The 17246-nt window shown below is 40.1% G+C and overlaps 1 protein-coding gene across 1 annotated transcript; it reads left to right on the forward strand.

Moving 5' to 3' along the window:
* The first annotated feature begins 271 nt into the window (after positions 1–271).
* On the forward strand, positions 272–12597 carry LOC121512474. Its single transcript, XM_041791757.1, has 12 exons — positions 272–1845; positions 2534–2601; positions 2966–2990; positions 3070–3215; positions 4670–4751; positions 5800–5920; positions 6024–6082; positions 7647–7723; positions 7894–7985; positions 8117–8187; positions 11991–12131; positions 12214–12597. The coding sequence occupies exons 1-12, from the start codon at positions 1728–1730 to the stop codon at positions 12366–12368; spliced, it is 1155 nt and encodes a 384-aa protein (XP_041647691.1). The 5' UTR covers positions 272–1727; the 3' UTR covers positions 12369–12597.
* Positions 12598–17246: the final 4649 nt, after the last annotated feature.

Consider the following 17246-nt stretch of genomic DNA (forward strand, 5'->3'; position numbering starts at 1 on the left):
AATTAGTGTTAAGATCTGATAACACATTTTTTAAATTTATGTTTTAAATTAACTCAGAATAAGCCTTTTATTCATACATAGGGAGGGGCCCCTCCAAGGACGCTGCCATCTTGGATTTTTGCATTTTGCCTGTTTCTATGGCACCATAGAAGGAACCAAATAACAGTTAAGCATGTATTGATTTTTAAACTTCACTGGTTCCCACAGTTATCACCAGAGAAATGATCATCACACTCCAGAATTGACTGTTAGATGTCGATAGTCCCAATTTTACACACTGCACCTTTAAGGAAGCTAGATGTCATACAGGCACAAGCATTACGGATCTGTAGTGGAGCTTTTAAGACATCACCAGTTCCTGCTATACAGGTAGAGATGGGAGAAATGCCACTGGAGTTAAGGAGAAAGCAGCTGATGGCTAATCATTGGGTGAATTTGAAGGGACAGAGAGGCAGTCACCCAACAAAAGAAGTGCTACAAGGACAGCTGGGAGAATGGGAAGAACTCCAGTGAGCATTTTGCCAAAGCAGGAAATAAAATAGTGAGGGACATGTCAATTGATGGACTACAAATAAGCCCACCAGTGGTGTACCCTGAAGAGGCTCCATGGAGACTAGTGTGTCCGAGAGTCGATGTATCGCTGCTTGAAATAAAAAGGACAGGGAGGAAAACAGTGGACCTACCGAGTGCGTTCAGCTATCTTATAAATCAAGAATACACTGACTTTCTGCAGGTGTTCACGGACGGGGCGAAAAATCCAGACATGGGTGTAACAGGATTCGGAGTGGCAGTACCAGGAAAAGGAGTGGGCATATGCAAAAGAACAGGTGATGGGTTGGGGGTGTACACAGTAGAGATGGTTGGTGGCATTAAAATGGGTGGAAATAACATCACAAAAGAAGACAGTCATATGCTCAGATTCAGCGTCAGTTCTAGACAGGATCACATCATTCCACTCGGACAGCAGACAAGACTTCTATGTCAGGTTCTGCACACAGTCACAAGAATACACAGCAAAGGGGGGCCAGGTCACATTCCTTTGGGTGCCAGCACATGTAGGGGTGCAAGGGAATGAAAAGGCGGACAAACTGGCAAAGAAGGCACTGAGGGCAAGCAGGGTTGAAATGCAAGTGAGCATTAGCAAGACAGAATTAAAAAGTGTGATTAAGGGGAAAATGAATCAGATTTGGCAAAGCATGTGGGACAGAGAGAACAGAGGAAGGCACCTGTACCTGTGCTTCAAGGATCGGAGGTAAAAGCAGGAGAGAAGAGGTGGTGATGACAAGGCTAAGGATAGGACACTGTGCCTTAAACAAAACATTGAAATTGCTGGAGAAGCATGATACTGGCTTGTGTGAGGAGTGTCAGGAAGAGGAGTCGGTAGAACATGTTATTCTGAAGTGCAGGAGATATGATACACAAAGGGCGGTGATGAGGAGGGAGCTGATGGGAGAAGGAATGAAGGAAATAACACTAAAAGGATTACTGAGTACGTGTGAGAGGACACATCAGAGGAAACTGTTAGAATATTTAAGGAGCACAGGGTTGTTTAACAGGATACGAGGGAAGGCAGGATGGAGACAATGAAGAGCTGGTATTATTGTATGTATGTGTCAAGATGCTTTATTTATGTTGAGGATGGAAGGATGTTACTGTTCTTGATCTTATTGAATCCATGATCAGAGCCAAAACTCCGCAGTGAAAGGGGGCGGTAATGCACCAAAGCGATGGATGCCAGCCGCCGTAAAACCGAAAAAAGAAGAAGAAGACTTCCGCATCGGTGTTTACGTCATCACGTTGCTGCGACGGGCTCCTGGATTCAAAAGTGGGGTCGTCAGGTTCTCAGTGAGTATCCTGATGAGCAGCTACCGTTAACGATGATTTCTTGTGTTGATTGTGTGTCATTGTGTCTTCAGTGGTGTGTTTGTGTTATTTTAGTTGTGATGAATCTCACACAGACAAATGTTAAATTATTAGACTCTAAATAAACGTGAGAAACACCCCAACTCCTCACCGAGCCGAATCTGCTAACTGCTGTTAGCTTAGTTTTAATGGTACCGTTATGATATTAATGATATTTAACAGTACCTCCGCTTCTTTACTTTTAAAAGTACTGATATTATAACAAACTGTTGGGTTTTATCGATCCGGTCTACTGTAGTTCCTCTCTTTGCTCCCTAATGTTTAATAATGGAGGATGTATTAAAATTCAGATGTTTTAGATACAGTCTGTATATAAATCTGATCCCGGAGCTGAGGCGGATAACCCGCGGATGAATAAAATAGATCCACGAAATGATGAACCTACACTCTCACGATCTGCTGATCATCATCACTAATGTTTTCCGGCTGTAATTTAATCTGCCAAGTGACACATAACACACACCTGTACAGGTGCTGCATCTGTCTGAGGTCACACCAAAGGTGTAGAGTTTCTGAGTGACACAGTTTCCCAGCGCACACATGCAGTCAGTAGGAAACATAAGCTGTATTTGAAGATGAAAGTTAATAGATACAGTGTTTGTATCTTCAGGTATGAGCTGGGACAGACAGGTGAGCTCCCTCCTTTCTGTGGCAGACGGCAGCGTGGCAAAGATGAGGGTGAGAATGACCTTCATCATTTTTGACATGAATGTTACTCAGAAACTGTTTAAATAGTGGGCATTATCTGCTGTCAGAACTAGGGGATCGTAAGTCTTTTTGGTATCTTATCAATACTCCTAATAATTTGAACAGATCATACATTATGGGTGGGCGTTTTGTGCCTGGTCCCATCCACATGGGCTTCTGTACATTTGTACTTTCATTGATTTGTATTTGATATCTGAATAATACTTAACTCCTAAAATACGGATTCCACTTTTAAAATATGAAGACACTTAAATTATGCTGCTGTCACATGTGAAGTCATAACCAATAATATCAGAGACTGTATTAGGAGGTAAACATGTTGTCTTGTCCGTAGGAGAGACTGAGCGCAGGAGGAGAAGGTGAGGGATCTTTTCCTGTGTTGTTTTTACAAAATCTGATTTACCTGAACCTCCTAACCACCCTCCTCTTCCTCTATAGATTTGTTCCCATCAACACAGAGGGTCAAAGACTCTGATCTGGACGCCTCTGCTCCTCTTCCTCGCCACAGAGAGCGCCCCCTGTCTGTCACCGTTCAGTGGTCAGACCTGGCTGCTCTGCAGTCTCAGCTGCAGATACAGAGACAGGTGAGTTTTTATAAACATGTGCACAGTGTAAGGATGGAGCTTGTTATCTTTTTATTCTTACTGACCTCCATGTAGACTCTCCTTGATCAAGGGTGTCCAGACTAAATTGTAATTGTAAATTGGGTTTTATTTCATATTTTCAATTTTACATCTCAAGATTAGGACTCAAACATATGATTTGGCTTTTCATTTCATGCTTTGACCTTTTTAACTCATAATTTGGACTTTATTTGTCACATATTTATCTTTTAGATTCCCAATTTTAACTTTAAGTCATATTTTGACCTTTTCAACTCCTTTCTTTGGCTGTTTAATCCCATTTTTTGAAACAAGACACACAATTTAAATTTTAAGTCATATTTTGACTTTTAAGCACATGATTTCATTTTTTTACCCTCATACTTTGATATTTTAAAATAATAATTTTTACTTTTTATGTCATATTTTGACCTTTTACACTCCCAATTTTGAATTTAAGTCATATTTTTAACTGTGCAAGTCATCATTTTAAATTCTAGCTCATATTTTGACATTTTCAACTCCTAATTTTGGCTTTTTAATCCCACATTTTGAACTATCAGACTCACAATTCAAAATTTTAAGTCATATTTGACTTTCAAACTCATGATTTCAAATTTGATCTCATATTTTTACCTTTCAAACTTATTATTTCAGCTTTCTCCTCATATAATTACTCTTTGAAAACATTATTTTTCAAGTTTTAATATTGTGTTATGATCTTTTGAAACAATTAATTGGAATTTTTATCTCAGATTTGAGCCTTTAGACTTATTTTTTTTAACTTTTTGAATTTCCAAATGATTTATCATCAGTGCTTTTTTTCATATTTTATACTAGTGAAAATGAGGTTGACGGTTATGGTTAATGTTGACCCAGTGAGGCCCTCAGGTTAGACCTAAATCCAGAATCTGGCCCCTGCTGTGACTGAGTTTGACACCCCTGATCTAAATACACACTTGTAGCTGCTGTCTTCTACTTCTGCATGTCCGCGTAGGGCCTTTTAAATATGTTAACGTCACTAAAGTCCTCGACCCCTTCTACTTTCACATCTGGATATTTAGAGCAGTTTGTGAGAGGAAGCCGACTCTGCTACTGCATCTGTAGCAAATGTTTCTTCGTAGTGTTTTCTGTTGTGCCAGGGTCTTCTTCGTTGGTTGTTTAAAAGCGGCTAGTAAACATTTATGAGTGTAACTGCCACCTAGAACGGCAGATAATACTGTCATCTTTGATTGCAGCTTTTCTCATTTCAGACCAGAGATTGTAGAAAGAGTTCAGACGTATTTGTTGATGGACTGCTTGTTAGGTTTTGTTAATGGCAGAACCAGGTTCTTACTGATCTGATCTTTCTTCACCTTTATCACAGAGGCAGGTGTTTGTTCATCTTAGTGATTTTCATTGATGCCTCTGCTGACGTGATGTTTTTTGTCTTTCAGGAGATTCAGTCTCTGACACAGCGAGTCCTCACCATGGAAACGGAGAGAGACAGTCAGCACTGCCACATCCAGAAACTACAAGGTGACCTGCTGCTGACGAGTTAACAACGCAAGATATAGCACAGACACCAAAGACCAGCCGTAACCAAACTTAAGAATGTGGTTTGATACCTGAAAATCTTCAAACAAGTGAAAAATGTGACTGTGTTTATTTACTTCCATGTTTCTTCCATGTCCCCCCCGCCAGGACCCAAGACAGAGGAAACCGTGACACTCTGCCGCTGAAAATCTACATAGATTTTAATTATTTCATTGATAAAAACCTAATAAAAGGCCCATGCATGCTTTTCTTATCATAAGACCTTTGTATTAACTACTTAATAACTGCCTTATCATGTCCTTAAGTCAAAATTTGCAAATCTAATTTTGGCAGCCTCAGAGCAGAAAAGCCTCGTGTCCCCCTAAGATCTTTGTTGCCCCCCTTGGGGGTCCCAGATCCCAGGTTGGGAATCAATGGTTTCAACCAGTGTTATTGAACCCTGCTCAACCAAAGAAAAAAAATGTTGAAAAATACATTTGCAAGAGCCACAATCTAAATGGTGAAAAGTGGCAATTAAAAGAAGTTAAAGGTGGCAAAAATGGTCAAAAAGCGGCAAACACTGGGAGAAAAGATGCAAAAATGGCTGGAAAGTGACCGAGTATTGAGGTAAAAGTGGCAAAAATGTTGCAAAAAATGACTAAAATGGGCATAAATCAGAAAAAGGTGGGAAAAGTGGGCAAAAAGTGGCATTAAATTGCAAAAAGCAGCTTAAATGGGCAAGTACTGGGCAAAAAACTGCTAAAAGCAGGATAAAAGTGTCAAAAATGAGAAAAGTGACAAAAAGAAGTGGCAAAAATGGGCTTAAAGCAGCAAACACTGGAAGAAAAGTGGCAAAAAAATGAGTTACAGGTAGCAAAAATGGTCTGAAAGTGACAAAACATGGAGAAAAATTAATGAAAGTGACGAAAGTGGGAAAAATAAGCAAAAGGCATGAATGAGTGGCAAAATGGGAAATCGGTGGTATTTAATTGTAAAAGGCAGCTTAAAATTGTTAAAAGCTGGATAAAAAAGATTTCTCTCATACACACAGAGGAGGTGCAGAGGTTGAAGGTTCGAGGGGGCGAGGAATGGAGGAAGGAGGTTGGACGAGAGCTCAGCAGTCTGCGTGGACACCTTGACAGAGCTGCATCAATAGAGAACCTGGAGGACAGGTGCATCATGGGAACAAGGGTGCTGGGGTTGGTTTATGCAGAGTAATGATACGTCCTGTGCTGTGAAAAAGTTTGTATTTATTTTATTTCTTTTTTTCTTTAGTTTGAGCTTAAAGCTGCAACATCTCAGGAGAGATGTGGACCTGCTCAAAACACAGCTGAGTGAGTCTGACGATAAAGATGGTTCTCAGTAAAGCTTAATATCCCCGACAACACTGCAACCACTGTCATTGAAGACATTTACACTGATCTGCATCGGTGTAGCATTTGGAGTTCCCATTTATTAACCCATGTTACTTTACAGCAGAGCTTTTCAATCAAGAATCAAGAAATGTAGCCGGGCTGGACATGTTCAGCGCCCAGTAAGCAGCTGGTAAAGTCAAATTTGGAACCAATACAGATCAAGCTGATTAAAAATAAGCACTTTTTATTCATAGTCTCCCTTTTAAATTTGGCAACATGACAAAAGCACATCAAAAAGTGCATAAAAACACAACAACAGAGCTGTATTTGAACATAACCTGAGGTAGAAGGAAGTTTTTTTTAAATTGAATAGAAATAAAGTAAGTAGAATTAAAAAAAAAAAAAAATGAAGAATAAAAAGAATGTAAATAATAACTTTGGTCACATCTTACCCAGGCATATCTTAAAGTGCATAAAAACTAAATTTGCACTGTTGTAGCTACAGTTAAAAAGGACATGTTTTACGTTTGGTATCTTGAGGCTATCTATTGGCATCGCTAGCCACGCTTCAAAAAAACGCAGTGCATTGTAGGTAGACTGCTGCTAGAGTGACACAGAGTGTTGTATTTATGGTCTGGAATACTGTGGGAATTTATGAAAACTTGCAAAACAGGTTGCCCTCTGCATCTCTGGCATGACCTCAGGCTGGGCCACTTGGGGGTTGGTTCTGGGCCGCATGTGGCCCCCGGGCCGCTAATTGAACAGCCTCGCTGAAGCGAGAGCGCTTCACTTACAACCTGATATCCTGGGTGTTCTGAGCATGCCCCAAAGCTTCAGCATAACATGCCCTAAGTAATCATGTTTACTGCCCTAACGTTTCAGAAACTAAGGGGATAACATGAATCGCTTTTATACCAAAGGTATAAATGTTTTGTTTGTTTGTTAACTTGTTTTTTGGGTCAACCAGAACTAAGTCCAAAGCTGAAAGAGAGCGAATAGCCCCTACTGTAGAGGGGTCAGCTGATCTGGTTTCACTTCTGTAACACCTTAGCTACTACTGCTGGCAGCACTCAGAGGAATCACTGTGATATTTACATTTTCAGCATTATCATGTGTTTTTTAGAATATTGCACCTCATCCTTTGACTGGTAAACTCATTTACCAGTCATTTCAAACACATTTCCCCCATTAAAGCCAGCCTTTACCGGCTCCCTGTGCATTTTAGGATTGATTTAAGATTTTATTATTTTTTTCTGAGGTCAAAACTGAAGCTCAGGGATGTCCCAGCGTTTTCAGTAGCAGCACTGGAGCTCTGAATGCTCAGCCTCCACGTGTTCAGCTTCTTTTAAACACTGCTTTATTTCCTGGCATTTGGCTCTGCCTGTAAAAGGGTATCCTCGTAATATTTTAACTTTTTCTGGTATTCTTACATTGACCTTGTGTTTTTATGTTCTTATCAGACTGAAAACGCCCAAGAGGCGTTAATGTCACTCCTTATAACAGTGGTCCTAATAAGCCAAATGTGTGTTCTGTGATTGGACAGGGGGACAGGAGGAGGAGCTGCTCCACCTACGGGAGGAGACCAGAGAGAGCAGGAGACGGGGCCAACACACCTACAGAGTAAATACACACACGATTATACTCAATAAATAGTCCACACTTTTGTATACAAGCTTTGTAGTGCAGTTGTCCATCTCTCTTTGCCTTTATACTCTGTGTCTTTGCTGGTTGTATTGTTGTGTTGTATGTTGTTGTGTGTCTATCTGTTGTGTATTTTGTGTGTTGTTCAGACTGTGGAGCAGATGACAGACAGCCTCCTATCTCAAAGCAGTGATCTGACAAAGGTCGTCTCTGACACGCAGCGAGAAGTCCAACAGATCAGGTGTGTGTCTGTGTGTGCGTGTCTGCATATGTGTGTGTGTAAATCCTTCTGTCCGTTTTTGACATCACTTATCCCATTCAGGGTCGGGTTGTGCATGTAAATGAAGATGTCAAATGAATGTGTTCAAACAGGTCGACAGTGTCACGGCTGCAGGAGCAGATCAGGACTCTTAAAGAACCTCTGCTGTCAGTTCACACACCAGGTGAGACTCACAAACACACACAGTAGTAGCACTGGGAAGTCATGTAAAAGACCCGTCCTCTAAGGCGTTAGCTGCATCCTTTATCAAGGGTGTGCACATGATGTCACAGTTAGAGAGTCTCTGCAGGTACAACTGCAGAAAGAACAAACGAGCAACAGGAGTCAGTAGGGAGGAGGCCATAGGCGGAGCGAGGGGGCGGCTTAAGGGGCTTCAGCCCCAAATGTTTTCTAACAAGCCCCGAATCTTTCAGGTTGGTTTTAAGTATGTTGCTTATGGCCTTGCTGATCAAAGTGTGGAAATGTAATTTTTAAAGTAATACAAAAAATCACATTTTCTTTTTTTTTTGCACTTTTAAGAACATATGTTCAGAGGAAGATTAGGGCCATTTAACAAAAGAAAAATTTGGTATGCATTTTTTTTTATTCTAAGAAAAATAACAGGATTTTGACTTTTTTGCAGAATTTTGACTTTTCTTAGAATTAAAAAAAATTGCGTGCCAATTTGCTACTAATCTTTTGTGTCTATACACTCACTGCAGTGTTAAAATACTTTTAGAATTGTTGTAAAAATACAATTTTCTGCATTTTTGTGAATGAATTAATATCTCTAACCCCAAATGTTGCTTTTTTGTGCTTTGTTTGAAAATGTAGAGCTTCAATTGTACATTTTTTCACCAAATTCCTACCCTGCCTATAACCTTGCAAAGCAGATGGATACACCCATTTCCACTTTTCTCACTGGTGAATCATCTTGCGAAGCTCCCATCTGAACCGTTTGGGCCCGATTAGAAAGTGACAGGACCAATCAGCGTTGAGGGGCGGTGCTTTCGGGTGTGGGGGAGTTGTGACGTAAGCAAGCAGCAACAAGAGGCTATAATGAGTGCAATAATGGCGGAAGACATTAGTGTGGATGCTGCTATGGCACCAGTTTTATCAGAACTTGACAACATTTCTTCGCTAAAAGAAGAGCAAAGAACAGCAGTGAGTTGTTTTCTATTCAAAGACAACAAAAGTTGTGTACTGACATGTCTACAGTTGCCATGGTTCATGTTATGCAGTTCTCTATGGAGTTTACTCCTCGGTAGCTGTGCACACGCACCTTGGTAGCGTCGACAACATTTGACAACAGTTTTGTTGCTCTGATTGTCCCGTAAAGATGTGATAGAACGTTCATCCAATCACCCTCCAAGTCTTTTTTTCAAAGGCTCTGCCCTTTCCCAAACACTGGCTTTGGGTGGTTACCAGATTGATGTGTGAAACAACTCCATCTGGCATGTCAGGTTACCCTACCTATGCAATGCTACTTAAAATATAAACTCCAGATATTTTTAGTAGGCAGAAGTGAAAATTATTGGACTCCAGCATCGTGTTTCATGATTTTAGAATAATAATGACACTTTTAGCTCAGTTAGGTTAAGAAAAAAATGATTTTATCGAACCAAGTGTTTTTTTTAGGTTGAGCAACATTATTTTTGCCTAAATATTGCTCAGATTTGTTTCTAGGGAATTCTAGGGAAGTGCTCGCCCCTTGGCCATCTTTTGTTTGGCCTTAGCCCCGGATTTTAAACATGTCTGGCTCCGCCCCTGGAGGAGGCAAAATAATTTAATATTAATGTTGTTCACTCATTAGTACAGATCCTCAGCTGATAGAATATGTTCATAGAAATGTTTGCACCAGTAAAGCCACAAGATGAAGCCGTGCTAATACAGCAGCTACCACAAGCATTGAGTTAGTGATGAATATTAGCTAACACCAGTCTACCGAAGGATTTCAAAAGGTAAGCAGTGATGAATACTGTCAAAGGAGAGAGGGACACACAAAATATAAACCTCAGAAACATACTTTAATAACCTCTGCCACCCTTAAAATCCCAGTATAGTATCATTTACCTCCAATTTGCACATGCACCGGACAGCTGTGATCTGCTTGTGAAGCATACTGCAGCGGGAATCACTTCCTCTCCATTTAGTCTTTATAATTTACTGCCTGTACTCAGATCTGGCTTCAGCACATCTCAGAAGTGCCACTACCAATCGTGTCTAGGGGTGTGACGAGATCTCATGCCACGAGATCTTGCGAGATCAAAACACCACGAGATTTCTCGTCGTGGAAAAATCAATCTCGCGAGATCAATATTGTGTGGACAGAAGGAGCAGCAGCTCTCCTTACAGAAAAAAATACCAAACTGGAATTTATAAAAGATCACAAAGATGCCATGGAGACTTTAAAACTGTTCGTGAGTGAGCTAATGAAGAAACGGAGCTGATCCGTGACCCATTAAGATCACCGCTTCAACCCCCACCCCCTCCTTGTGTGCTACGTGGAGCCACACATGATCATAATGGTCCGAGTTGATGAGATTCTGCTGCTGGTAACCTGTGCAGTCTCCATGAGGAGAATACAGCCTTTATTTTGCTCGTGTATTCGCACAGACTCACTTTTAGTGCCGCTATTTGTGACTTTGTAACTTTGAAACAGTCGTTGCTTCCTCATGTCTCCTTCTCGTCTCACCATCTGTCAGGCACACGTCCATCAGCTGTTGGCTGCGAGTATCATCAGTCAGAAGCTTATAGCGTGACTGCAGCGGTAAACTTAGCAAAACAAACTCTGTTTGAGCACCATAGAGTCCACAGTTAGCTCCAAAAAAATGAAGTTTTAGCCCCAGTTAAACGCGCCATGCTTGCTGTCGGACAGCAGACAGAGCAGAGACACACACACACTCACTCACCAACGCACACACATTAACACACACGCTCATCAGTGCGTAGTGTCCAACACTGTTAAAGTTCATATGAGAAAAAAAGACCACAAAACCATGAAATAATCTATTTCTCTTAATAACAGCAAACGTGTTATTGACAGAAATATTTCTTTTGATTGTTTTAAATATGGATGTCCTTAAAGAGGATGAGAAATAGTTTGATTTTACTAATGCAGCTCTTTAGATTTAGGCCTGTTGAAAATAGTGCTTAAAATATTTTCATTATTATATATATAATTAAATATTATATCAAAAATAGTTATTGAAATTGTAGTGACGAGAGCATAGTGTAGAAAATTAATGATTTTGTAGGCTGTTAAAATGAAAGGTTTGATTTGAAGGGCATGAAAATGTACAGCTTGAGTAAGTTAGACAAGACATTGTTTGGAAGCATTGATAGCCTACTCAGTACTTAGTTCAAACATTTTTGAGTGGACCTGAATGTGCTGCAATTATGACTTTCAGTTTAAAGGACATATTTTCCACCCATGTATTTTTTTTCCCAAATTCAAAAAAAAAGTGCAAAATCTTTTCTCGTCTCGTGTCTCGTGGGCCTAAATCTCATTTCGTCACATCTTGTGAGATACGTGTCTCGTCACACCCCTAACAGTGTCTACCAACATAGAGCAGATCCATACAAACAGCCATTAAATTCAAAATAAAACCCAATCCACGAACTCCCCATTTTAAATTAGCACTGTGTCATGTCTCATCCTGTACCTCACCCATGGTAGAAGCAAAAATATGGAATCATGTTGAAATGGATGACAAATCAACCACAGGAAGGCAAAATAATCTGCTGTTGAGCTCTATTCCCTCTCCTCTTAAGCTGCTCAGGGCTGTACAGGTGGAGGATGTGGAAAATGGAGCTCATTCTCTGGGAAACACTGGGTAGTTGTTTATCTCAGCAAACATCCAGCAATGCTATTATGTGTTTAAATGCCTCTTTTACAACACAAAGAAATTTCACATATTTTTCCAGCTGAATTCTCTCCATGGAATTACTTTCTGTATTTTATGGTAAATGTTGTGTTGTGTTCAGGGGCATCCCCGCTCCTCTCTCCCCCTCACAGAGGACTCGCACCTGAGTTTGACTCTGACTCGGAGGACTTGAGTCCGACCCCTAGTCTGGATGAGGTGAGCTCAGATGATCTGTCCTGGATGGACCACAAAGACCTTACAGGTACCCGTACAGAGATACTCAGACATTCACTTTTATTGTTATGGAGACGTATGAGTGATTCTTCTCCTCCTCTCTTCATCAGAAGCCCATCAGAAGCCCAGCCCTAGTCATCGGTCTGCTATAGATCCACACCTGCAGGATGACGAAGATGATGAAGATGACATTGATGATGAAGAACTCCATGACAATGCTGTGAACTCTGATGTAGGATCTGACCTGAGTCTGAACGATCTTTGATGTGGATTCAGACTCTGACTGACAGGCTTTTACCCCTACACCCTGATTGAGTGCCCCTGGAAGTAAGGAGTTTCCTCTTCAAAATGAGGCGACCCTTCAAGTTCCTGATTGGCCATCAGTAGTCATCAACAGCATTAATAGAAACAGTCATGATGGCAGTACCAGATGTTCCTGCTACTAGAGTTTTTAAATGCTTGTTTTAAATAAAATGGACCATAATGCATTTGAACATCAAATTGTGATATTCGACTGTTTTTGTCATTTTCAAATGCTATTTAGGAAGAAACTGCTGACATATGTACTCCGATTTGGACATGCTAACCCTTCAGACGATGAAGAGGAGGAGCAGAGTTTGGGCTTAAGTGTCCTGACAAACAGCTATAGACTCATGATCAGGGCTGGTTTTAGTGTTAATAAATTAGGGACCAAAACGATGCCTTATCCTGTTTAAATAAAAGTAATCAGCCTGTGAACCACATGATTCAAAGGATCTTTTCTTAGCTAAAAAAAGCTGCAGATCTAGCCAACATATACAAATGCCAGTTATTAATGTCTACACAAATAGCCAACCATCCTTCATAAGATCAAAACTCAAACTCTGCATATCGTAATATGGCATGTCTCTAGAACCTTCACTGTTGGTCCAATATCCATTCTTTTTACACAGATCAGACATTCTGATTTGTTGCATTTATTCCATTTTACCACACAGGAATCCACCAATACCAATGTTTCAGTATATATAGGATCTTCATAACTATTGTTAGCTTGATATGAAGACATTTTGGAGCTCTTTGGGGGTCTTTGACCTTGTTGTTAGTGCCAGGGGTCCTCAACAAGGATTTTCTTGGATAATCAAAATCTACTTTGATGCTCTTTTATTCTAACCTGACATGCCAGATGGATTTGTCTTCACACGTCCACCTGGAAACCTCCCATAGACAGTGTTTGGGAAAGGACAGAGCCTTTAAAAAAAAACTGGGAGGGTGATTGGAAGAACGTTCTGTCTGTCATATCTTTACGGGCCAATCAGAGCAACAAAACGTGTGACGCAGCCACTGCCGAGGAGTAAACTCCATAGGGAACTGCATAACGTGAACCATGGCGACTGTAGACATGTCAGTACACGACTTTTGTCGTTTCTGAAAAGAAAACAACTTACTGCTGTTCTTTGTTCTTCTTTTAACGAAGAAATGTCGTCAAGTTCTGAAAAAACTGACACTATAGCAGCATCCACGCTAATGTCTTCCACCATAATTGCACCGGCCTCTTGCGTCATGACTCCGTGAGTACTGCCCCTTGTAGCTGATTGGTCCTTGCACTTTCTAACCAGGCTCAAACAGTTCAGACGGGAGCTTAGCAAGATGGATTCACCAGTGAGAATTATGGAAATGGGCGAATCCATCTGCTTTGCAAGGTTACTTTTATATTGGCCACTTATTTAAATTCAAGAACACACCTTACTCATTGAAAGTAATTTTAAATGATACGTCATATTTGATGCACATCTGATGACTATACACAGAACAGTACATTTTACATTTTAGGCATGTTTGGGACAAAAATTGAGGCTAAAGTAAGCCATCAATGAGGCAAGTAAGCTGCCTGAGCCCACCATTGGGCAGGAAGAATTGACTCAACCCCAGTGGTGCTCTGGACGTCTTTGCACATTACCAGGGGCATGGGGCAATAATCTGTTGACAAAATAACAAAGTCCACACCTGTAGAGTGGAGTAAGAGGTTGAGGTGGAGAGTAAGCACGGAACCAGTTCGGGCAGGTAGTAGGGTTGCCATGAGCCCCTGGTCATGCTGTGGAGGTCCCAAGGGTCCGAAAACTGCTGTCAGTCTCTGAGCCTATTACGGAGCGTGAAGAAGCCGGGACAAAAGAGATGCCGTCGAACTTGACCTTGGTTGCCCCACCCCTCCTCTCTAGTCCTAAAAATGTGAGAAAAATATGGTCTGATTCTAATAATCCATAAAAATGTTCAACACATTAAACCGAAGCTTAAATTATCTTTAATACTGTGTTTAGGCCCTTAAATGATGCATTTAGGGTTAATGGTAAAACCGCATATTCCAGCCCCTAACTATGCATCTGTAACACATGCTGTTTTACCACAGCGTAAATCACCAGGTCATTCTTTCAGGCTGTCTACAGCAGGGCTCATCAAGTGCATTCGCACAAGGGCCAGATTTAGACTTGACAGAGACTCTGGGGGCCGGTCTTTCAAATACACAAAAACTAAATAAATATTTTGTCTGACTGAAATATTATTGTAGGAGTATTTGTATTTGTAACGCAGGACATTTTGAGTCATTACCAGTGAGATCTATCTCTATTATCTATAATGCGGCAGGCCACAAGGAGACAGGCCTGACAACAGAATTGGCTGGGCCCTCCACAATTGTGATTTAGCACCAATATTAACTTGTTTTTGACACTTTTAATTTCTTTTTGATACTTTTTGCCCCTTTAACCTAATTTTGACACAATATTAACCCCTTTTGAACCACTTTTCCTGCATTTTTTCATCCCCCTTTGTGCATCTAATCCATTTTTGTGACTTTTCTTCTGTCTTTGCCACTTTTTTAACCCATTTCATTACTTTTTTTGCACTATTTTTTGCAAATTGTAACCAATTTTTGATACTTTTTGCCCCTTGTTTTCCTCTTTTACCAATTTTTGCCACATTTTAACCTCTTAAAATGAACTTTTTTTACGATGATCTGCCATTTTTTTTTTTATTTTATTTTTTTTACTTATGTGCTACTTATCACGCATTATGGCTACTCTCTAATCCAGGGGTGTCAAACTCAATCACAGCAGGGGCCAGATTCTGGATTTAGGTCTAACTTTAGGGCCTGACAGGGTCAACATTCAACCACAAACAATCAACCTCATTTTCACCAGCAATAAAATATGAAAATAAGATAAAAATTCCAACTTATTAGTTCAAAAGATCAGAACACAATACTAAAAACAGAGAAATAATGTTTTTAAAGAGCAAATATACACCGCATTCCACATTATTATGCAAACGACATTTTTCTCTGATTTTCTAAATATCAATGCAAATGACAGTCAGAATATTTTTCAAGTCATCAGCCATTAGAGCATAATTCAAATGTTTTGAACAAACTTCATAATGAAAAAAATTATTTAAAAAAAAATAAAAACCTCTAAATGCACTGTTCCACATTATTGAGCACAACAGCTTTTTAAAACATTTTATAGGTTGTAAAGAACTGGAAATGGTCATTTGTAGAAATTGCAGCATCAGGGGGTCATATTTACTGAAATCAAAGCTATTTCAATCAAAAACATCTTAACAGGCCAAGTTCCATGTTAACACAGGAGCCCTTCTCTGATATCACCTTCACTATTCTTGCATCCATTGAACTTGTGAGTTTTTGGAGAGTTTCTGCTTGAATTTTTTTTTTTGCAGGATGTCAGAATATCCTCCCAGAGCTGCTGTTTTGATGTGAACTGCCTCCCACCCTCATAGATCTTTAGCTTGAGGATGCTCCAAAGGTTCTCAGTAGGGTTGAGGTCAGGGGAGGATGGGGGCCACACCATGAGTTTCTCTCCTTTTATGCCCATAGCAGCCAATGACACAGAGGGATCTTTGCAGCATGAGATGGTTCATTGTCATGCTTGAAGAAAATTTTGCTACAGAAGGCACGATTCTCTTTTTGTACCATGGAAGAAAGTGGTCAGTCAGAAACTCTAGATACTTTGCCGAGATCATTTTCACACCTTCAGGGACCCTAAAGGGGCCTATCAGCTCTCTCCTCATGACTCCAGCTTAAACATGACTCTGCCCCCTCCTTGTTGACGTCCCGGCCTCATTGGGACATGGTGGCCATCCACCAACCATTCACCACTCCTCCATCTGGACCATCCAGGGTTACACGGCACTCATCAGTCAACAAGACTGTTTGAAAATGAGTCTTCATGTATTTCTGGGCCCACTGCAACCGTTTCTGCTTGTGAGCACTGGTTAGGGGGGCTGAATAGTAGGTTTATGCATGACTGCAAGCCTCTGGAGGATCCTACACCTTGAGGTTGGTGGGACTCCAGAGGCACCAGCAGCTTCAGATACTTGTTTGCTGCTTTGTAATGGCATTTTAGCATCTGCTCTCTTAATCTGATGTATTTGTCCGTCAGAAACCTTCCTCATTATGCCTTTATCTGCACAAACTCGTCTGTGCTCTGAATCAGCCACAAATTTCTTCACAGTACGATGATCATGCTTAATTTTTCCTGAAATATAGAATGTTTTCATTCCTTGTCCAAGGCATTACACTATTTGACACTTTTCAGCAGTAGAGATCCTTTTTCTTTCCCATATTGCTGAAACCTGTGGCCTGCTTAATAATGTGGAACATGTGGAAAAGTGCATTTTGAGGTTTTTATTTAAAAAAAAATAATAGTTATCATTATGAAGTTTGTTCAAAAACATTTGAATTATACTCTAACTGTTGATGACTTGAAAAATATTCTGACTGTCATTTGCATTGAGATTTAGAAAATCAGAGAAAAATGTCGTTTGCATAATAATGTGGAACGCGGTGTATGAGGAGAAAGTTGAAATCATAGGTTTTTAAGGTCAAAATATGACTTAAAATTTTAGATTGTGAGTCTGACGGGATTAAAAAGCCAAAATTAGGATTTGAAAATTTAAAATTTATTTTTAATTAAAATTTTGAATTGGGAATCTATAAAAATGTGAAATATAAAGTTCAAATTATGAGTGGAAATGGTCAAAGTATGAAGTGAAAAGTCAAAATCATAAGTTTGAGTCATAATCTTGAGATGCAAAATTGAAAATATGAAATAAAAACACAAATTGATTTCTTCCCCACATTCTTGACTTT

Source organism: Cheilinus undulatus, linkage group 7, assembly GCF_018320785.1.
Source record: "Cheilinus undulatus linkage group 7, ASM1832078v1, whole genome shotgun sequence".
Classification (NCBI taxonomy): Eukaryota; Metazoa; Chordata; class Actinopteri; order Labriformes; family Labridae; genus Cheilinus; species Cheilinus undulatus.